Source organism: Podarcis cretensis, assembly GCF_951804945.1.
Source record: "Podarcis cretensis genome assembly, chromosome: 14".
NCBI lineage: Eukaryota > Metazoa > Chordata > Lepidosauria > Squamata > Lacertidae > Podarcis > Podarcis cretensis.
Window position 1 is genome coordinate 7,968,768 of NC_137183.1, and position 23,920 is coordinate 7,992,687.

The window sequence follows — 23,920 nt, forward strand, 5'->3', positions numbered from 1 at the left end:
TAATGCATGGAGTAGATTGGGCAGGACTGTGTTATGATCATCAATATTTTCATTAACAGAAAGAGTGCCTCACGAGCTTCTCTGTGTTATGAACGCTGTGTATTTTTTGAAGAAAGTATCTGTGGCATCCAAAAATGTGTGCCTAACTAGAAGGTGCAGCCAGGCATGAAACAAATCCAGCTATCAATCACATGTTCCCATCCATCCCTCAAGGTTTACCCCATCCAATGACAGTGTCCTGCTGCCTCTTCCTGTCTTCCCATTGGCTATGCTAGATGCAGCCCTCGTGGCTGAAGTACTACCACAATAAGAGAGCAAAGGATAATAGAATCATAGAATTGCAACATTGGAACCCCCTGCAAGGCAGGAATGTTTTGCCCAATGCAGGACTCGAACCCACAGCCCTAAGTTTAAGAGCCTCGTGTTCTGCCAGCTGAGCTATAGCTGCAAGCACCAAGCCAAGAGCCTTGGAAACAGGAAGTCCATGTCAGAAATCTGTTTCCATCAGCAAACCTCTCAGAATCCTTTCTTGAGAAGCCACTTTTGGGAGAGAGATGAATAACAGAAAAGCCACTTCGGGGAAGGGGGCAAACCACATTAAAAGGCAGGTGAAATTTTAGAGTGTGTTAGCCAGAGCAGATGAGGTAAAGGGTGCAGGCTGGAGCATCAGCCTCAGCAAGAAAAGCATCTATATTCTGTGTATGGTATTTATTTGTTTAAATTAAACGTTTTATTATCTAAGCTGTAATAAGGGCCCCCAAGGTGGATGCACAAAAAGAAAACAGAGACGGAAAATGCAGCTTAAATTAACAAAACAAAACACTAAAACCCAGAAAGAACAAAAAGGTGGTTTTATTCAGGAGAGATTTATTTAAATTAATGGACCTTCATCCTGTTCACTCATTTTAATGAGGAGATGGTGGTCGGTGGGGCTGCACTGACCTCTCCACTTCCGAACACCTCACATCTCTGCCGCTGACTGAGAGGGGAACGGGCAAAGCAGAGGGGATTTTGGCACAGTGCAGCTGCAGTGCTAGAAGTGTCTGATCGGCCGTTACCGGGTGGTGGTGCAACTGTGCTCCCAGGCGAGACACTAAATATATCCTCAGGGTTAGTTAGTCAAGCATGGATGAATGGGTTGAAAATGAAGAGCAACCTACCTCCTCGGCCCTCGCTGTCTGCTGGCTTCACTTGGATTGGGCGGTTCATCTGTCAAACAAAACACAGGCACCCTTGGTTAGAGTCTAGCCATCCCGTACTCCTCAAATCAGCTTAGCTGGTTAGTCAGAAGCCTAGTGATTCGGCGGAAGCAATCAGAGGGATGCTCAAAATGAAAGGGATGGGAGGTTGCCTGCTCTCGGTGGGGTTGCGGTCCCAGTAAAGGAGAAGGCACACAGCTTGTCTCTTGAGGCTCAGGTAGTCTGTCTGGGCAAGGGTAGCCTAACAACTGTTGACCATGCTCTAGTTGTCTCTAGGTTAGATTATGGCAATGCATTATACACAGTGCTGCCTCTAAATACCATTTGGAAACTTCAGCTGGTGCAGAACTCGGCAACTAGGTTGTTTACTCGGGTTTGATGATACTACACTGATCCTGGTGTGACTGCGCTGGCTGCCGATTAGTTTCTGGTCCCAATTCAAAGTGCTGGTTTTCATTTATAAAGCCTTACACGGCTCAGGATCACAATACCTCAAGGACCATCTCTCCCCAGATGAGCCAGCCTGGATCCTCCGATCACCATCTGAGGCCATTCTTTGTGTGCCTCTTCCACAAGAGGTTTCTCGAGAGTCAATGGAGTGTGCCTCTGGGGGTGAAGTCAAACCGCTATGTTAGCAGCAATGAAGTGACCTCCCTGGGGCGCAAGCCTGGATAGTGTGTATGGAGGTCCTGGGCTGTTCAGACAACAAGACCCCCCCCCTCGGCCTTGCTGACGTGGTCCAAAGGAAAGCAGAGCAAACAGTTTGGCGGCAGATGTTGCATACAAGGTGCCGTGAAACAGTCTTAGGAACTTCACTCCAGGTCCTGTATTTTTCGCTCTATAAGACGCACTTTCCCCCTCCTAAAAAGTAAGGGGAAATGTGTGTGTGTGTTATGGAGCGAATGCAGGCTGCGCAGCTTTCGCTGAAGCCAGGAGAGCAAGAGGGATCGATCCCTCTTGCTCTCCTGGCTTTGGTTCGCTGGAGAGCCGCTGCACAGCTTTCCCTCTCTGTGCAGCGTCCCTTCAGCGAAGTGGGAGGAGAAACGGAGCCCCTTCTGTTTCTCCTCCCGCTTTGCTGGAGAGGCGCTGTGCAGAGAGGGAGAGAACATTTTTTTTCTTGTTCTAGGTGTGCAGAGAGGGAGAGAACATTTTTTCCCTTGTTTCTAAAACTAGGTGCGTCTTATGATCGGGTGCGTCTTATAGAGCGAAAAATACGGTATGTGTAGGGTTTGCTCTTTTGTCCTTTCTTCTCCTGAAGATATCCCACAATGGAGGATCAGAGTTTTCCTTCTCCTACATGGGCCAGCTTCTCAGGTTGATGAACCCCATCCATCCCTCATTTTTCTCTGCGGCACTTGTGGTATCTGCCTTCTTGACCGTGGGATGGCCTCATCTGCTCCATCCGCCAGAGCCTGCCTTTGCATGTACCCAGATATCATTATCACAGCAGCAGCAGCAGCCATAGATGGGAACTACAGAGTTACGTGGAGTGGGGAAAATGGAGTGGTGTATTCAGGGAAAGGGCATGGGTGCCTAGCTGGAATGCTGAACAGCATGACACCACTGCAACATTTTGTTGCAGGCTCCCACTTGTCCATTCTAAGCCACAGACTAAGGAGACAGGATTGCAGCGAACGAAAAAAAAGATGAATGCAGCAGTTACATCGGCAAACGAGGAGTAACAGGAATGCCTGCACAAGTCCCCAGGGCACCACAGCACACCAACAGTATTGCTTCCAAAGTCTTCTCCATCGCTCTGGATTTTCCAAAACGGCTCTGTGGCAGGCTGCAGCCCTCCTTCTTTGCCTCCCAGAGCCACCTGACCACTCTCCTCCTGCCAATCAATCTTGCTAATTGATTTGCGTATTAGGAGAAGTTGTTGATGCCATTTGATGGCTATTAAAGTCGATTAAAGCTCCTTTGCCTCATCAGGATGACAGATGAAAGGATGCTGATGTATCCAATCATTCATCTCCACACCCCCACCCCTGACCGCCTCGCTGGACACGCGGGGGGGGGGACACAAATATTGCAACTGCATACATCCCCAACTTGCTGAGCTCTCTGCAGGGGAACTTCTGCAGGGAAAAGCTGCAAGTCATCTGGATCGGCCATCCTGAAGATTCAGGTGCCATTTGAATCTTCCAGGGGACCAGGAACTCAACCACGTGTATAGCTTCTGTTTGCCTTTGGATTTCCAAGTGAGTGTGCAAAGGTAAATTTGTGATAAGACGGCCGCAGCATCTAGAAACCAGGAACTATTGGCAGTAAAAGGATGTTTGTTCTCCTTCCTTAAGAGGTGCCTATAGCTAAATCAATTCTTCTGTTTGCTTGTTTATGCAATGCAACCATGAGCCATAAATGGCATACTGCCTGGGCACAGCCTGCTCTGGTTCTTCCTCTGATTCTAGGTCCACACATACGTCAGATGCAAGAAATTCTCGTCTGTACATAGGGTTAGGCCTTCTCATTTTAGGAGGTGAAACTTAATTTTTGCAAATTTCTACTTCCGGAGGCGGCGCATCCGGCAATGGCTGCCCTCTTCTAACTGCGAAGAGGGAGCTCCGCAGAAACGGGTCGTCCGCTACGGCGCAGCGGAGACCCACATCGGAAAACCACAGGCAGCGTAAGCCTGTGGCCGTGGGACTCGGCGGGCACCAGGAGCGCTCCCCAAAACGTAGAAGGGACCCCGTAAGAGGTCCTGGAACGTGGAAGGGGGTGCGGTGCTGTGAGTCAATCGCTCTTTCTGTGGAGTGAAGCCGCGTAGCTGCTGTCGGTGAGCGCTGTCCTCTTTTCCTGGAAACATTCGGCTTGAAACCAACAACTCGTGAGTAAGAAAAGAAAGAAAGATTTGGCGGATAAAATCTTTGCTAATTCGGCTAAAAGCAAGAGACGAAACCAGGAAGTCCGTCTCTTGCCACTGCTTAAGATCTAAAGCAAAGACTTGGATGTTTTGAGCCTTTGAAGAGGGGTTAAAGGCAATTGATTCTCACATCTATTTAAGTTGCTGTAGGACTTAACTCTTTAAAAGTTTTATTCTGATTATGAACTGTGTTGTACCTGCCCTGCTGGATTTACAAATTGACAAAGAATCCCAGGCAGTCGGACTGCCTAGATAACAGAACTGTCAGATTGCAAGATTTTGACACTTTGTTGCTGGAGTTATTATTTGCTGAGCTTTACTGGAACTGTTGCATTGCACTGCTACATCCTGCACTTACTGAGACATTGTTATATTTTGAGACCAACTCTGCCAAATACAACTTAGTTGAAGGTCTCTAGGAAATTAAAGGCTGTTTGGATATTGCTTTTAAAGCTTTTGAAGTATTGAACTTTGGAAAAATTTAAATAATCGATATTAACAACTTGACTTCTTCCCTATAATACAAGTGGCTCCCTCTAGAGGATTTTAGAACTATAACCATACGTGACTTTCCTTTCGATTTCCTCTCCTCCTATTTGGTTGTTTATTTTGTGGGCTGGTGGATTCCCATGAGAACATATTCAATTTGACCTTGATTAGCAGACAGAAGTGGAATGAGCGGCACTGGGAGACAGACAAGAGCGGCTAAAGGGAAAAGACAAACAACTTTGAATCTACTTTCACAGCCGTGCAGATCATCTGTTCCTGATGTTTTGGAACTAGAGGAAAGTGAACAGCTGCTGGGAGAAGATATGGCATCAGGTGGATCTGCTTCAGTATTAGACAAAATACTTGAAAAATTGGAAGGACTGGACAAAAAAGTGGATGAACAAACGGCAAAGATTGATCAGACCAGAGATTGTGTTAACAAGTTAACTGAACAAGTTGCTTCGAACGCCCAAGCAATTGGCAACTTATCTGAATCCACTGTAGAAAATCGGAAACTGGCAGAGGAAGCCATTCAGAAAACTGAGGCACTGGAGCAGGAGGTAAGACCACTGCATAAGCAGGTTGGGGAACAACAGGCCTATTTGTCTATGATTGAACTTCGAGCCCGGGAAAACAACTTAAAATTGAGGTTTATACCAGAACTTGAATCCGAACAAGGGAATCTAATTGAGTTTTTAACAAAAGAATTTTCCAAGTGGTGGCCTCTGGAGGAGGAAAAAGACTTTAAAATTGTGACTGCCTTTAGGCTTGGGAAATTCACAAAGAAGGACAAGCCCAGAGATTGTTTGATTACCTTGAGATCCAAGGAGGAAAGGGACAAAATATTAGGACTACACTACGGAAAGTCACTTGAAATTTTGGATAAAAGAGCAGAGATTTACAAGGACATTCCTAAACAACTTTTGGACCTTAGATCCACCTATCTTGAACTAGTTAGGCTGTTGAGAAGCAACTCAATTATCTTTAGGTGGGAATTTCCACAAGGACTATCTTTTACGTTCAGAGGGAAGAAGGTGAAAATCAAAACAGCTGAAGACAGAGATAAATTCTTGAATACCTACGGAGAGGACCTTCAGAAAGGGATTGAAAGACCTTCAGGGGCTGGACCACAGTCTTTACCTACACCTACACCTGTGGGGCATGAAGGCCAGGATAAAAAGACACCACCACCAGAACAATAACAGATTTGACCAGGATGTCTCTGCAACTTCTGAGCTGGAACATAAATGGCGCCAACATCCCGGAGAAAAGAAGAAGGATATTTCACATTTTGAAAAAAGAACAATTGGACATTATCTGTTTACAAGAAACACATGTGACTAGGCTACATAGAAAAGTGTTAATAAATAAAAGATTAGGCCAAGAATTTATCTCTTCGGATCGAGTAAAGAAAAGAGGCGTGGTGATATATGCAAAAGAGAGCCTGTCACCAAAATTTTTATTCAAAGATGAACAAGGACGAATTTTGGCAATTGAGATTCAGACTCAAGGAGAAAAGTTTTTGATATTAGGAATTTACGTGCCAAACGAAGGAAAATCGGAATTTTACAAGAAGCTGCACGAGATCATGCTGGACTATCTGAACTATGATAACATCATTATGATGGGAGATATGAATGGGGTGGTATCAACAAACATGGATAAATCGCATAGCCAAAACGTAACAAAAGAAGGCAGACTACCCAAAACATTCTTTGAATTGACTGACAACATGGACTTGATTGACATCTGGAGAACAAAGAACCCCCTAGGAAGAGAAGGAACATTCTTTTCTGAAGCCCAACTGACTTGGACAAGAATCGACCAAATCTGGACAACTAGAGGCCTGGCACCCAAGATAAAAAAAGTGGAAATCTGCCCAAAGACCTGCTCCGACCATAATGCTGTAAAGATGGATATGAGATTAACGCCAACCGGCTCCTTTAGATGGAGGATGAATGACAATTTGTTTAGAGAACAGGAGATCAGTAAAAAGGCCCAAAAAGTTTTGAAGGACTATTTTGAAATAAATTTGAACACTACGGTGGAAAAAAGAATTGTCTGGGACGCAAGTAAGGCGGTTATGAGGGGGTTTCTGATACAGCAGAATACTATTAAGAAAAAAGCACAGAATGAGAAAAAGGATAAGATTTTGGAGAAAATTAAAGAAGGTGAGAAGAAATTAAGATCGAAATCGAAATCAAAGGAGATCCTAAGAGAAATTAAACATTATCAAGCACAATATTCAAAATTGATAAATCAAGAAGTGGAATGGAAAGTTAAGTTAATGAAACAAAGATCTTTTGAATCGGCAAATAAATGTGGAAAGCTGCTAGCATGGCAGCTGAAAAAGAGACAAAAACTGAATACAGTAACAAACTTAGAAATTGAGGGAAGAAATATTCAGAACCCAATGGACATTAGAAAGTGTTTCCAGAGATATTTCAAGCAATTATATACACAAGGGTCGCAAAACGAATCAGAGATAGAACAATTTTTAAAGAAGAATGGATTACCAAGGTTGTCTCTACGGAACAGAACAATCCTGAATTATAAAATAACACAATCAGAGATCGAACAGGCCATTCAGAACATGCAATTGGGCAAATCTCCAGGGCCAGACGGGCTTACCTCCAAATACTACAAGACATTGAAAGATTATTTGATACACCCATTAATGGAGGTTTGCAATGAAATTATGGAGGGGAAGAAGGCACCGGAGTCGTGGAAAGAAGCTTTCATCACATTGATACCCAAACTAGAAACTGAAAAGACACAACTTAAGAATTACCGCCCTATCTCCCTCCTAAACGTGGATTACAAAATATTTGCAGACATTCTAGCAAGTAGCTTTAAAAAAGTTTTAAATGAAGTAATTCATAAGGACCAGGCAGGCTTTCTCCCAGGTAGACATTTGTTTGCTAATACAAGGAACATTATTGATATTTTGGAACTCTTGCAAACAAACATCAATATAAAAGCAGTGTTGATATTTATAGATGCGGAGAAGGCCTTTGACAATATTTCTTGGAAGTTCATGAAGAAAAACCTGGAAGGAATGGGAGTGGGGCGGGGGTTTAGGAATGGGATAGAGGCAATTTATTCAGAGCAAAAGGCAAAACTGATAGTGAACAATGTGGTGACAGAAGAGTTTAGAATTGAAAAAGGTACACGACAAGGTTGTCCTATATCCCCTTTGCTATTTATACCGGTCCTGGAAGTGCTCTTAAACATGATTAGAGGAGACCGGTTGGTGGAAGGTATTTAGGTCGGAGCGAAAGAGTATAAACTTAAAGCATTTGCAATTGACCTAGTCTTGACCTTACAGGAGCCAGAGCCTAGTACCAAAAGGGTTTTGCAACTGATTTATGAGTTTGGTCGAGTGGCGGGATTTAAACTTAATAAGCAAAAAACCAAGGTTCTAGAAAAAAACTTGACTTCTTTAGAATCAGAAAGGTTTCAGAAAGAGACAGAATTAAATGTGGTCAAAAAAGTAAGATATCTAGGGGTAAACATAACAGCGAAGAACAGGAACAGGAGATAATTATGAAAAATGTTGGTCTGAAATCAAAAGGGATCTAGATGTTTGGTCAAGATTGAAACTTTCCTTGTCAGGACGTATTGCTGCTGTTAAGATGAATGTATTGCCAAAAATGCTGTTTTTGTTTCAAACTTTGCAGATTGTGGATAAAATGGAGTGTTTTGGGAGGTGGCAGAGAGATATTTCTAAATTTGTCTGGCAGGGCAAAAAGCCCAGAATCAAGTTTAAGATATTAACTGATGCTAAAGAAAGAGGGGGCTTTGCCCTGCCAGACTTAAAGTTGTATTATGAATCAACAGCTTTCTGCTGGTTGAAGGATTGGCTACTTCTCGAAAACACTGATGTTTTAGATTTGGAAGGATTTAACAATGCTTTTGGTTGGCATGCATATTTGTGGTATGACAAGGTTAAAATACATAAGGCTTTCAAGAATCATGTTGTCAGAAAAGCAGTGTTCAATGTCTGGTCGAAATATAAAGATTTATTGGAAAATAAGACCCCAAGGTGGTTATCACCAATGGAGGCTAAGGCCCCGAAAAGACTCAATATGGAGGCCAAATGGCCGAAATATTGGGAAATAATAGAAAAAGATGGAGACAATTGGAGGTTGCAGAGTATGGAGAAAATAAAGGATAAAGTGCGAGATTGGTTACATTATGTTCAGATTAAAGAAGTTTTTAAGTTGGATAAAAAGATAGGATTCCAGGTGGAAAAATCAAAGTTAGAAACAGAACTGTTAGAACCCAGCTCTAAGATACTTTCAAGAATGTATAACCTGCTGTTAAAATGGAATACACAGGATGAAACGGTCAAATCAGCTATGATAAAATGGGCACAGGACATAGGGTATAACATTATGTTTGCTGACTGGGAAAAGTTATGGACCACAGGTTTGAGATTTACGGCATGTAATGCCTTGAAAGAAAATACTATGAAAATGATAAAATGATATATAGGTGGTACATGACTCCAGTCAAGCTTGCAAAGATATACCATTTATCTGACAATAAATGTTGGAAGTGTAAAGAAGCAGAAGGAACATTCTTTCACCTCTGGTGGACTTGCCCTAGGGTGAAGGTTTTCTGGGAAATGATATATAATGAGTTGAAAAAGGTATTTAAGTATACCTTCCCTAAGAAACCAGAGGCCTTTCTCTTGGGCATTGTCGGCCAGAGTGTGCAAAAGAAGGATCAAACTTTTTTTATGTATGCTACGACAGCAGCAAGGATACTTATCGCTAAATGCTGGAAAACCCAAGATTTGCCCACACTGGAAGAATGGCAGATGCAACTGATGGACTATATGGAACTGGCGGAGATGACTGGCAGAATCCGAGACCTGGGAGAAGAACTGGTGGAGGAGGACTGGAAGAAATTTAAGGATTATCTACAAAAATATTGTAAATTGTATGAATGTTAAGAAAGATGTAAGATTAGTAATAATATGGCTTCAACAAATTAGTTATAAAGAATGCAAATTTAAGTGTAATTGGAAGAAAAGACAAATTTTGGTTAAATAGTATTTTATAATTAAATCTCTAAAAGAGTGATTTTAAATCCCAAAATTTGAGATTTTATCTTGGGAAATTATATTATATGAACGGAATCAACTTAATAATTTGCCAGCAAAATTTATGAGTTTAGAATGCAGGAACAAGAGGTGTGAGGAAGTCCTAGGATGAGAATGAAATGTGGATATTGGAAAATACTATGTTATTATGTATGTTTTTTATTGTTTTAAAAATTTTAATAAATATTATTAAAAAAAAAATTTGCACATTTCTTCTGTGAGGGTGTCTTAAAAATATGTTTTAGGGTGTGAGGAATAAAAAAATTGCTATTGTTTTGTGACTGGACAACATTTAACTTGGTAAGTCTAAGTCTGATGAAGAAATACCTTCTGAAAATGTCAGGTAATGCTAAATATTATTATTATTAATAATAATAATAATAATTGCAAGTACTTCGTGATCATTCTTAATGATTTCTATGCAATTTGACACATGTTTTGCTTACTAGGCATAACTAAATTATATTAATTGAACCCAAATATCTTTTGGATTCCCAAGTCATGTTGCAACATTTTGGAACCCCTCATTTTTGGGATGTGAAAGTTGCAAAATTCAACATGCCCACAGTGATCAATAATGGGTAACACAGATCACACCCACGACATACGTTTAAAGCACTTTCATACCACTTCAAGGGCCATGGCTTCCTCCCAAAGAATCCTGGGAACTGTAGGTTGCTGAGGATGCTGAAAGTTGTTAGGAGACTCTAAACGAACTACACTTCCCAGGATCCTTTGTGTGTGTGGAGGGGGGAGCCATGACTCTTAAAGTGGTATGGTTTAAATGTTATGGTTAAGATGTGATCCGAGTGACCCTTGTACTACAGAAACGTCTACTATTGACCCCACATGTGAAGACGAGGTTTGTGAATGTGTGAGGTTTGTTTACAGTGCCACCCACCCTATGCTTGGGAAACTTGTGGGGCTTGAGGTCTTTTTTTAAAAAAGGATACAAATAAAATACCAAGAAAGAAAAGGTGAAATCTTGCTATTGTCTCCAGCATTTACAGGATGAATCAAGGCAGGGCAACTTGGAAGGAAGTCTCGCTGTGTTCCTTTTCCAGCTTGTTTAGGATTGCAGCCTTAATACAGCTTTTCTGGCAGGGATTTGGGCAGGCTGTGGCAGTGCTAAATTAACATCTCTATTTCTTGCTTTCTTGGTAGCAATATTTGTTAACAGAATATATTATCTGCTGTTAGCAGTGTTCTTTTCTCATATGATTTTTTTTTTAAAAAACTGTTGAATACTGTTAGACCCTGCCCTGAGGGTCTATGCACACACACACAAAAAATACCTGTTGGGTTGAGCTAATGATCCTTAATGAAATAAACAGATATTTATTTAGGGAGGTCACCTTTTTGGCTCCTCTGGCCACAGCACTCTCAGGTTCGGCCCTGAGGACCAAATTTGACAGGTGAGTGGGGCAATCGTATTATGTCATTATGATATCAAATGACTGATAGGTGGGGAGATCTCCCCACACTCCCCCTTAAAGCTCAGATGTCGGAGATTTAAAGGGGGACACAGGGAAACTTCCAAAGGGTTTAAGACAGCTCAATTGTGCCTGTATCAGACCCCAAACTGCTTCCCAGGTGCTTAAAGAAGGGGTGGAGAGGCTGCTTCAAATAGCACTTTTGCAAAGCATTTTAAGACAGAATCTACACTCTTGTTGGGAGCAAGGGAACTCTTGTTGGGAGCAAGCAAGCACTCTTTGAAGCAGCCCCCCTCCTTGTGTTTAGGCTGCTTCAGACAGTGCTTTGCAGCTTTCAGCCAGTGCCTGCACTTCTGTGTGAGCCTATGGAGACTCAGATAAGTGCAGAGATGGACTTAAAGCGCTTTGCAAAAGCACCCTTTGAAACAGGCTCCCTGCTCCTTTAAGTGAGTGAATGGACAGCAGTGGAGGTAGAAGAGTCCTCCCCACACACTGCCACCATACATTGCTCCCTTAAAGGGGTGAGGCATCTTCAAAGGGCACCTTTGTTCTGCTTCTCCTCTAAATGGGTGAGCGATAGCAGTGAGTGGCGGGGTAAGGTAGCCCCCCACCCCCTTGCCACCCCCTCTTGTTTAAAAGAGAAGGGAACAGGCTTTAATCCTCATACTGGTGACTAGAGAGGAAATCCTGCTAACATCTTTTGATGGGCAGGTGGGCCTGTTTCTTCAGGAAACTTGACTCGTGGGTCAATCTGGACTGCCTGGTGGGCAAAGATTGGCTTGTGGGTGGAGGCACCCCACCCCTTATTTACGGCTATGTAGGGCTCGTTCTCAGGGACGCAGGTGGTGCTGTGGGTTAAACCACAGAGCCTAGGACTTGCCAGTCAGAAGGTTGGTGGTTCGAATTCCCACGATGGGGTGAGCTCTCGTTGCTCGGTCCCAGCTCCTGCCAACCTGGCAGTTTGAAAGCACATCAAAGTGCAAGTTTATAAATAGGTAGCGCTCCGGTGGGAAGGTAAACGGTGTTTCCATATGCTGCTCTGGTTCGCCAGAAGCGGTTTAGTCATGCTGGCCACATGAACCGGAAGCTGTACGTCGGCTCCCTCAGCCAATAAAGTGAGATGAACGCTGCAACCCCAGAGTCGGCCACGACTGGACCTAATGGTCAGGGGTCCCTTTACCTTTACCTTTACCTTTAGGGCTTGTTCTAAACAAGACACATGCATGACCTCTGCCAAAACTGCTATACAAGTGAGGCTGGCAACAAATCATTGCAGCGTAGAGTTATCCAGTTCATTGTTTCTGCCAGTCAGTTAGCCACACCCTCTTCCAGAGTCCCCTATTGTGCCACTACCCCAGTTTTCTGCCCCCCACCCGCCACAACAGATGCACAACATTTCAGGCCACTGAGCATACTCAGTCTTAATTCGGCTGTTCTGGGACTTTCTCCCCACGCCACTTTGCAGGTTTTTTGTTTTTGTTTTTTGTAGTTTAGCAAACTTCAGGGTTTCCCAGGCTATGCCGATACCCCCCTCTTGTTTCTCAGTGGTCCCGTTCTGGCTGCAGTTCTGTTGGCCCACCTCACCTGAGCTTGCCATTAGGGGTGTTGATTGTTCCTGAAGGAACAAAGAAGGAGCGAAGCCCAGGATAGCAAGTGGAGACCAACTTGCCCCACTCCCCAGCAACTACTGCATCTTAACACCCTGTGTCCCTGCGCACCGGGATGGTGGGCAAACCGACCAACAGAGGCAGTCGTCGCAAAGTTTGCGGCAAACTTCTCGTCCGCCGGAGACCAATGACAAATATTTCCTTTCAATTACCCCTGGTTCATAAAGCTAATGCTTGTTCCAAGCGACGGGCCGTATCTATCATTTCGCGGCCTGCCTCCTCACTACATTAGTTTTATGGCCCTGTGCCTGCGATGGGCACGTCGGATCCTGCCAGCGATAAGACGAGCAAATTAGTCAAACTGACACCGAGGGGAGTTTTTACGAGGGCGGGCTCCAGCCTGTCTCGTGCCACCGCTGCTCCTCGGCCAGGGAGCATTCAGAGTGCTAAGGTGGCCCCCGCACACTGGGGCGTGTGTGTCCCTGCATCACCCCTCCCTCTGGCCACCGACCGGCACTCGTGTGTTTGTGTGTGGCAAGATTATATGTCAAGCCCTCTCCCCATTTCAGGGAGGGAAAGGACACTTTTACACACCCAGGCAGCATAATGGATGAGCATTTCCTGGGAAGCAGTCGAGAAAGACATGAACTCATCAAGACCCATTATGTAGGGGTCAGGGCATGCAAAACACTGATCTGGAATCGCCATAAGAATCTGGGGTGTGAAAACAACCAACAAAAAACACACACTTGCCCCCCACCCCAAGATCTGTTAAAGGTGGGGGTGGGACAAGATTTTCAGAGGTGAGGCCACATTGAAAACAGATTCCTAGTTTTTCTCACCGTGAGACCAGAATAATATTAAATGTCCCCCAACTGCTTTGCTACAAACTTTTTTTTTATATCTGTACAATATCATCAGGGCAGCCTGCTGAGCCCAAAGGATATTGCCATGTTTTGTACCAAGAGTCAAGTAAACACAAGAGTAATTTAATTTCCCACCTCAATTTCCATTTCTTTCATTCCTTCTGAAAAAAATTAAAAAGCCTAAACCAAACACATACAAACTGTAGACAAATCCTACCCCCCACCCCACTATGTTTTAGAAACCTTATAAAAACAACATTTTGGCATCTCAAGCTAGAAAAGGCTCTGGCTTACCAAGCCCAGCTTAGCCCCCTAGTTCTGGCGATCAGTAAGGCCTACCGGCCAGTACAAAACCCACTGCTTCAGGGTGTGCTCTTCCCCATCATGTACCAGTAGCATGCTATTTTCTTGAAAGGGAGGTTGGTAGTATCCCTCATGCAATGGCAGTAGGTGGTGCCCAGGGGTGTAGCAGAGGGCCGTAGCCCTGGGCACATTTAGAGGGCGCACAAGCCAGGCGCCCCCACACAGGGATCCCTGCCCTGCCTGCCACTGGAATCTCTGGGCCCCAGAGCTTCGCCTTGCCTTGCCGCTGTGCCCCTGGCCCCCTCACTGAATGGCTGCCCCAAGGGCTTGCCAAGGGCCATGTTGGATGGCTGGGCTCTCCCTTGCGTGGGTGGGCCAGCTGGCCCATGAACCCTCTGTGTGCCCAGCCCCTGGTCCTACCTGGTGCATGTACCTACGTACACATGCATGCCCCGGGTGCCAGCAAAGGATGCCACGCCACTGAGCGAAGGAAGCAATGCCCACTGGTGGCGCCAGAACCAATGACAGGCAGAGCCAACTGGATATAGTTTTGCCCCCCTTAATCCTCCTCCCTGCTGAGTTCTGCAAGGGGCAACATTGAGACTCAGGAGGAGGAAGATGGAAGTCATGGCTACCCCTTGGACTGGTTGCAAGTCAGGCAAGCAAGGGCTGGCTGAGGGCAGGCTGAGGTTGGTGGGGCGATGTCTCATTCACCCCAATAAACCACCACCCTCATGGTCTCAATCCCTTCCTGTTCTATAACTGCCCTGAGTTGATGCCCCACAGAAAGTTAGGCCCAGTGAGATTTTCTTTCCCCTGTCACAGTGCAGGCCTGTCTGTTAGGGTAAGTTGAGAGCTGCCTCATCCCTCCCAATGTGCACTCTGCCAACCCCAGCTGGACAGAGGGGTGCAGCACCCTTAGAACTAGTTGGCTGTGCCTGTAGTTGTCTCTGGTGCAACTTACTTTTTGGGCTCCCTGCTTCCCACTCCATCAGCCTCAATGGAGACCAGGCAACACCGCCTGTCAGCAAAAGATGTCAAGAGAGGGGGCAGCCCCTCTTGTGGCTCAAGCTATGTGTGTGTGCTTGGGGAAGGGGAGGGCAAAACCCCTACCTGGGATCTCCCCCATCCTCTCCCTGGCACACTTATGCAAGTAGAGCACCATGTGGAGATGTAGCTAATGGTTAATCAGTAATAATTATTTCTCTCTGTGTTTGTTTCTCCAGCTCTTGTGTTCCCAGAGGATATTTTCCAAATCCTGTTGACAGAGATTACATTGGCAGCAAGATATAGCCCCCAGGAGGATGAGGCAGCCCGGCAGCCCTTTAGCAACACAAGACAGCACACTAAGGCACAGGGAGAATTCAGGTCTGCAAATCGGGATATATCCCACCACTGCTTTATATGGAGAAAAGTGATTGGTCCAGTTAGAGTTAGCTTCTATGTGACTGCACTTATGGCCACAACAAGAGACTCACACTGTTCTCTTTTCCCAACACCATTCGGTCTTTTAAAAGATTTAACATAGATAATGCAAACACTCTACAAGATGAAGATATACTGAACGAAGAAGCTGTGTAATCTTTTTTTTAAAAAATGGTTGTTTTGGGTACTCTATTTTAGTTTACTATTTACAAGTTTGTTCCTAAGTGTTTTCTCCCAGTGGTTTCAGACTGCCACTAATGCCATACTGCACCTCCCAAAGAGGGAATACATTGCTAAAGTATGAGAAGGATTAAAAAAAGACAAAAAAGATGCAGATTTGCATGAAATTTGCATGGGTTAATTTATGTATATAAATGCAAATTTAGAAAGTAACTGTCGTGTAAGTAGAAATACAATACTTCTCGCCATAACACAGAAGACCATGCCCAGGTGACCTGTGTGCCTTCTCAGCCTGCTGTTCAGGGTTGTCCAGCTGCTGATGGGGAGCACCAAGCCCCCTTCTCTCCTCTCAGAGTGTTCCTTCTCTTTAAGCCAACTTTCCCCAATCTGGTGCCCTCAAGATGCGGCTGAACCACAACTCCCATCATCCCTCTCAGTCAGCTATGATAGCTGGGGCTGATGGGAGTCAACCCAACACCATCCAAAGTCCCACCACTCAGGGAAGGGTGCTTGAAACCATACTTGGACAGGAAAGTCCTTCAAACAGAGGACCTTCCAATAGGAGCCTGAGACACTGGGCACAGGATGACTCTAAGGAAAATGACATTTCAAAAAATAAAGTTAGGCACTTTTAATGATTTGTTTCTCTCTTGTGGTCCAGTTTGCTTGTTTCCTCACTCTCACTCTGATGGGCAAAGCCTGCCATTTTTCTTTGCCTGCCTATTTTTGCTTGTGCCTCTTCGGGTGTGGAGCCTGGATGGTGCTCGTGTATTGGACCATGGATGCTGATTTTAGGATCCTCACTGGTGTTGGCAACATAACATATTGATTAACAAGATTAGGTACAGATCCATAGCTGTCAACCTTTCCCTTTTCTTGCGAGGAATCCTATTCGGAATAAGGGAATTTCCCTTTAAAAAAGGAAAACGTTGACAGCTCTGTACAGATCCTAGGCACAACTCTACAAAACAGACCTGTCTCTGGCCTCCTAAGACAGATCTCATGCTTGTGGGTTTGTGGTGGTGGTTGCCCTTGTTATCTAGAACCCCAAAGTCCACCAACCAGAGCCAGATGCAAAATAGGACTACTGGATTGAAGAATTCAGCCCAGAATTTTGTGGGGGTGAGCGTGCCCCTGGAGTAGGGAGGCCAGAGAATTCTGTTGAAAACATAAATGGGAGTGGAAATTGCTGTTGTTTGCTTATTTGTCCCATGTCTGGCACGGAAATCAAACCAGCAGATACGATTGGTATTTGCTGCTGCTGTTGCTTTCAGTTTGCAAATGATATACAGTGGTGCCCCGCAAGACGAACGCCTCACAAGACGGAAAACCCGCTAGACGAAAGGGTTTTCCATTTTGGAAGCGCTTCGCAAAACGAATTTCCCTATGGGCTTGCTTCGCAAGACGAAAATGTCTTGCGAGTTCCTGCGGGTTTCCCCCCCTTTCCCCCCCCTTTTCCTAAGCCGCTAAGCCGCTTATCAGCTGATCCGCTGATAAGCCGCTTAACAGCTGATCGCTAAAAGCCGCTAAGCCGCTAATAGCGCTAATCCGCTAAGCTGTCAATGGGCTTGCTTCGCAAGATGAAAAAACCGCTATACGAAGAGCCTCACGGAACGGATTACTTTCGTCTTGCGAGGCACCACTGTATAGCTGATTACATGCCCTCTCCCCAAATGCACTGTTTCCTTTGCTTTGAAACCCATGGGGCAGAATAGTGGAACAACCATGTAACTTTTGTAATTTACCTAATTAATTACATAAGTTATGCAATTTCATCACAGCAAACAGCAAGGTTGCTTGTGGTTGCTCCCAACTCTAGAAGTCATTTCATTTTGGGGGGAGAGATCTAATACTTTTCAGAGGTGTGCATGTCTTACTTCTCAAATATAAGTGCTGTATTGTTGTTTTTCTTCCTCTCCTTTCTTACCACGGTGGAGGGGAATCTGGTCTTCCAGATGTAATTGGACTCCAACAACAGCAATCCAGCAACATCTGCAAGACCATGGGTTTCCCACCCTGGCTTAAAAGTGCCAGGGGGGTGCACACCAAGCAGCCTGCGTAACATCCCTCTGAGCAAAACACCCCGTGGACATAATGGTGCTACATCATGACACGGAGTCCATTTCCTCGGATGCAAAGCTGAGCGCCACTGTAACAAGAAATGGACTTTTCTGCATCCAGACCTGGAAACAGAATACTTCTCAGTGACTCCATGCAGATTCAGTGCCCCTGTTAACCTTTGGAAATCAGCTAGTGTTGCTAACATACCCATGTAATATACGGGGTCTGTTTCTATTGTGATTTTATCCTGGGAAACGCCCTGAGACATGCAGGTATAGGGCGGTATACAATTTTTAATAGTAGTAGTAGTAGTAGTAGTAGTAGTAGTAAAGTGAGTGCAATTACAGTTAGTCTTGCTAGTTGGCGCTAATGATAATAGAGCTGTATAAGAGGGACCAAGGTAAAGTGTTCTTTGCTACTCAGCACTCTTAAGAGTGTGCGTCTGAGCCTTCTTGCACAGCAACCACGACACAAAACTGCAATCCCTACACCTTCAACTTTCCAGAGGAGGCAGCACACAAATTCTTGGAGCTCTTAGTCTCAGGCAATCATGAATATACTGATGCAACAAGTCGGACTGGTTTTTGCCGTTCACCTGGAATAGGTTAAATTACATTGGGATAAAGAGAGGGTAACAAAGGAGAATGGTAGCTGATTGGTAGTGCTAGCACCCTGAGACAAAGCTCCGTCCAATCGATCCTTCCTATGCCTGGGACTGTCCTAGTGGCTCAGGGCACCGTGCCAGTCTCCTAATGGCCTGCTGTGGCTGGAGAGCATTAATGGCACTTGCGCATCCTCAATGCATGCTCTTCTAACCTGCCTGCCATGTGGGCCTCTGCAGATCTGTATTGCCCTGCAGGAAATGAGATAAATGGCTCTCAAATGAGCTAACACCGTGTGACATACTCTCCAAGGCTAACACTATCAATCTTCCCTCTCGCTGTGCCCCAGCAATGGGAAGGCAAAGAGGGGGCCAACATGGGCAGTTCCCAGATATCTTCCTAAATGTGCCCAAGCAGCTCCTGACTGATGGCAGGCCAATCTACTGTGCTTGCAAGGAAAAGTAGTGATAAAGGGGCTTCAGACGTATCCATAGCCTTTTTACTCCAGATGGATTTGTGCTAGAATCCAGTGGAGGCTGGTCCTCTGGAGTGAATAAGGCCCTGCTCCACCAACATCAGTCTACCATCAGCCAGCCTTCACTCGCCTGCCTTCTCCAATTCAGTGGATCGCACTGCTTCCCCCTTCTTAGTCTCAGTGTTGCCCTCAGAAGAGCCTCTCCAGATTCACCACCACCCAGGGGCGAAGCGTGGACAGGGCCACAGGGGCAGTTGCCCTGGGCACAAAGTTCTTAGGGACACAAAATTTCAGAAGCAAAAAAGAGAAAGTAGTAATAAAAAATAAAAAAATAGTGTGCCATCCTCCCATGCAGAAAATCTCCCAATGTTTGTATGGGCAGACTGAGGAGCAGATTTGGGAGACGGGCAGTTGCTAGGGTGCCTTCTGCACGGGCTTTAGAAAGATACCCATTCCCACGCGCTCTGGCACACGTCACGGTGTCCCGTTGCACCAGAAGCCATTTAGTCATGCTGGTCAAATGCCCTGTCTGTGGCTGGCTCCCTCAGCAATGAGATGAGTGCCGCAACCCCATAGTTGCCTTCGACTGGACTTAACCGTCCAGGGTTCCTTTAGCTTTACCTTTTTACTCGCTCCCGACCAATCCCCAGGTTCATTCTCTGCTGTACTTGATGCTCACAGGGTGCTCTGGCTGCCTCTCAGGTAGATCGTTGAGCTATTGCCCCTTTGTTCCATGCTATCAGCCAGCAGTGCTGAGGAGGCTTGGCTTGCCCCAGGTGCTGCCACCACAACATCGGAGTGCATCCAGCAATATCTCATTGGTGCAATAATAACACAATAGTGGTAAATCTTTTACTGACCAACCATGCATCGTTCTGCTTTGTTAGTTGTTCTGTAATACTTCCCCAGTGTGACAGCACTACAACCATCTGGAGGTTCACTCTTGAACTGCAGTGCAACATAAGCAAGACCCCCCTCCCCCCAAAAAACCCAATAACCCTGAAACTTTCTCAGTATAAAAATAAGGTGCCCAGAACTGACCAGCTAGATAGTAAACTCCCTGCATGTTCCAACAGGGAGAATTCTTTCTACCCTGAATCCCTATTGCCTTGAAGACACAAAAGACAAAAAGGCCACCTCAACTGGGTTCCTTGGCCATTGTTTGTCGAAGCTGATTGGTTGTGCGTTTTTATACACACACCCCCCAATCCCAGGGCCCACGAAGTATTGAACAATAAATTATAGTACAATAAAGAAAGAAGCACAAAAGTAAAACAATTCTATCTAAGGTCGGCAAAACACAACCGTGGAAAATAAATACACAAAATCAGAGGATAAGCATGCCAACATCTTTTACCACAAAAAGCAGTATGGAAAAACATCAGCTTTACTAGTTGTTGAAAAGCAGAGCAGGTGTCGTCTCCCTAAGAAGCAAATTCCAGAGCCTTGGTGAAGATCCTGTCTTGCTTGATATCCCTATATGTATCTCTTTGTCTTAATCAAAGCCTGTCCCTGCTGTGAACCTGATTTCTATCACAATCACCACCTCCTGTATATCCCACTTCCCCTCCAAAGGACTCATGGTTCTCCCACTCTACATTTTGCTCTCACAACAGCCCTGTAAGGTAGGTTAGGCAAAGAGATCATGAGTGGCCAAAGGTCATCCGGTGAGCTTCAAGGCTAAGCGGGGATTTGAACCCTCCCAGGTCCTAGTCCAACCATACCAGCTCATTCTAGGTCCCTGATATGATCATTTACTTTGCTGTTCACACACACTGACAGACTCACAGGCTGCAATCCTACACCTACTTTGCCTGTGAGTAAGCCCCAATGAACTCAATGGTGCTCACTTCTGATCAGATAAGTTGAGGATTGCACAGAGCCACATATCAAAGACACACGGGAGATTTTACACCATTCCCTTCCAAATACATTGCAGCCCACTGCTTGGGTGTTACCACCCACCTCCCCACCAAGCCTGCTCCTAGGTAAGGATGAGGAAGAAATTTGATTTGGTTCGTATTTAAAGGTGACTCTTCCACAACCACACTTTCCAAAACAATATGCGAACCTAAACACTCCCATCTTTCAAAAATTCACACTTCACTGAATTTTGCAGTGCCAAGAAATGTGTACAAAAATGCATCTACTGGGATAAAATGTGTGTAAGGATGCATGCATCACTGGAAATAGCATATGAAATTGCATCGTATCAGGGGAAGTTGTTTTGGGGAAATGTGAATATTAGACATGCATTTTTGCCTAATATTCACATTAAGAGAAATGTGCATTGCAGTCCTGGTGAATTTTCATGAGGACTGAAAAGAAAATCACAAACTGGTGGGGAAATGTGGGGAAATGAAAAACTCTGAAAAACCAAAATGGACAGATCCACCCATCCCTACAGTTCGTTGTCCTTCCTTCATTCAGAAGGATGCCTGAAACCCAGCAAAATCCCAGTGAAACCCAGAGAAATCCTGGCCCTACAGAATGTTCCAGAAACCAGGGCAGGAGCCCCACAGAACTTCGCACAACTGACATCACAATTCTGAAAAGAACCCTATTTTATTAGAACCGAAACTGCTCCCCCAGCAGGTCGCTTGCCCACTGAACAGAAGGCTTCCAATTTTGTCACACAAGAAGAATGCTGCTTGTTGTGTTTGTAGGCACATAACACAGGCACATCGAGGGGATGTCACTTCTTTTGTTGTACACACACCAAGGGGACGTGGCTCTTTTGCTGTTTCATTGTTCCTTCTGCTGAACCTACCGAGCAATTTCATGCTTTGTCGCCTGCCCTCTCTCCCCCCCTTCTCTCCCCCCCACACTTTATCCTCCCTCCCCATCCTACAAGCACTACAATTATATCCGTTGCTCGGGCAACAGCCAGTGCTTCCCTGGCGTTGCCATGGAGACATGCCGTGTGCTTGATAAGGGTAGCCATGGCAACCGGGGAGGCAAGCCACAGATGAACAATTTACTTTGTGAGCTGATTATAATTGCGGGGGTCCTCGGGCGGAGTCGGGGGGTAACGGGGTCCAGGAAGGTGCAGGTGGAGTGAGAAAAGTGTGCCGAGAATTATGGTTCAGATTACGCCGGGTGTCCCTTCAGCTGCACAATGCATAGTCAGTGGCCAATAAACACACAGTGGCAGGGAAATCATAATAATCAGGTGGACCAAGCTGACCAGGATGACAAGCCGTATTGTGCAGGATTTTAGTTGCTGCAAGAGATGGAAAAGGCGTTGTCTTGCCCAGGAGCTGTTTAACAGCCTTTTCACTCCCGATGAAGCTGCTTTATACAGAGACAGGCCATTGAATTATCCAGCTCAGGATTGTTTTCAACTAATAATTTAGTTTTATTCCTATTTAGCTTAAATCCTGCCACTTCCCCAAAATTCTGATTTTTTTCTATTACTTTAGGGAGTGAAGTTTTAGGTTCTTCCACTGTTATCACTAGGTCATCCGCATACGCTTTTAACTTGAATTCACTTTTCCCAGTTTTTACACCTGTAATTCTCTTTATTTGCTCTGTGTTTTTATGGCACATAAAAAAAAAAAAAAACATAAGGCTGGCAGCAACTCTCGAGGGTCTGAGGCAGGAGTCTTTTCTCATCCCTACCTGGAGGTGCCGGGATTTGAACCCAGGACCTTATGCATGCAAAGCAAAGGTGCTTCACCCACTGAGCTAGGGCCCTTCCACAAGATTTCATGGGGCAAGTGGGGGTGTAATTGTATACAAGAAAGACTAAACAAATTAGTGCATGCAGTCCTGCCAACAAAGAAGAACATGCAGTGTGGGGAGGAGAGAATAGGAACCTGGTCAGCTGCTTTCTGGTGTCAACAAGGGATTGCAGTAGTGATGGAAAAAGACATTAAAGGAGTGTAAGGGTGGTCCAACCCACAGCCCAAGGGCTGCATGTGGCCCACAAAGCCTTTTCTAGCGGCCCTCGGCAACATTCAAGAAAAAAAACATCTTAAAGCCTTTTCTTAAAAAAATTGTGTGTCATGCATTTGTTAGCAAAAGCACATGCAATCTGTGTATTGGATTTGTTTAATAATTTAATATATTACGTCTCTCGTGTATTTAATTATATATATTTAAATATATTAATTGTGCATATTAAATGATGGTAAGTACATTCTGAACACTTTAATTCAGCATGCGCATTATCTATGTGTAACTCGGGATGTTGAGATGGATGGGAAGAGAAAAATCCACGCTTTCTGAAATAATACGCAAACTGAAATAGAGCTGACCTTCAAAATTTTCCAAGTGAGTAATGTGTACAAAAAATGTGTATACTAGAGTCAAGCGTGCATGAAAACATATATATCACTGGGAAAAGTATGAAAAATGCATTATATTAGGGAAATTGCTTTGCAAAAAAAATGTGTTTATTAGACAAAATTGCATAAAAGCATGTGTATATTGGTGCGGAGAATTGCACTTTAAATAAATAAATAAATCTTCAAACTGATGTTGAAATGTGGAGAACTTATTTTAAGATTGAAGAAATGAGAAACTCTGGGAAACCAAAACAGACAGACTTGTCTATCCTCAGATGCAGAGGTTGCTAGGTTTATCGAGGGTGCAATGTGATTAAGGGCCACTATCTGAACGATAATCTTGGTCATTTGCCCTTTTTACTCATTGCTGTCTTTTTCTTTGTATATATTGCTTGTTTTATGTTGCCATGGCCGTTGGCTAATGCGAATAATACACACACACACACACACACACACACACACACACACACACAGGACCCCAGAAAGTCAAAGATGTACAGAGACTTTCAGGGCAAATTAAAACACAAACAGCAAAGGTTGAATGGCAGGATATTGAGCTCATTGCACTGATTTGTACAAGTAAGATGACTTTTTGTATGTGGATATGGGGCACACAGCTCCCAGCCTTGAGTGAGTGTCTTGACTGTGGTTGACAGAGCAAGAGCACAGCTGAAAGGGGAGTGGACAGGAAGCCTCACACAATAAGGTGGATGAATGCGTGATACCTTGTAGGTGGAGCCTCCTTTCCAGATGGTGATATCATCTTGGCATCCACTCACAATGAGCCTATCGTTCCATGAATACATACAGTATAAGCAAACTGAATCCTAGCCACTGAAGCAGATTCCATTACAGTGGTACCTCGGGTTACAGACGCTTCAGGTTACAGACTCTGCTAACCCAGAAATAGTACCTCGGGTTAAGAACTTTGCTTCAGGATGAGAACAGAAATCGTCAGTGGATCCCAAGTTGAGGATGACAACTTTCAGTCAATCGCTGAAAGTGCTGGCAGGGAATC

At 44.7% G+C, this 23,920-nt stretch overlaps 1 protein-coding gene across 10 annotated transcripts in view; it reads right to left on the reverse strand.

The window, feature by feature from the left end:
• Positions 1 to 23,920, reverse strand: part of CELF6 (CUGBP Elav-like family member 6) — a 178,570-nt gene that overhangs the window by 55,756 nt on the left and 98,894 nt on the right. For all 10 annotated transcript variants that reach the window (XR_013833052.1, XM_079953357.1, XM_079953359.1 and 7 more), the window contains one exon: positions 1,161 to 1,209. Coding sequence is in view for 9 of the 10 variants with exons in the window: in XM_079953357.1 (XP_079809483.1) it covers positions 1,161 to 1,209 (49 nt within the window). In the remaining variant the exon portion in view is untranslated. The remainder of the gene's footprint in view (positions 1 to 1,160; positions 1,210 to 23,920) is intronic.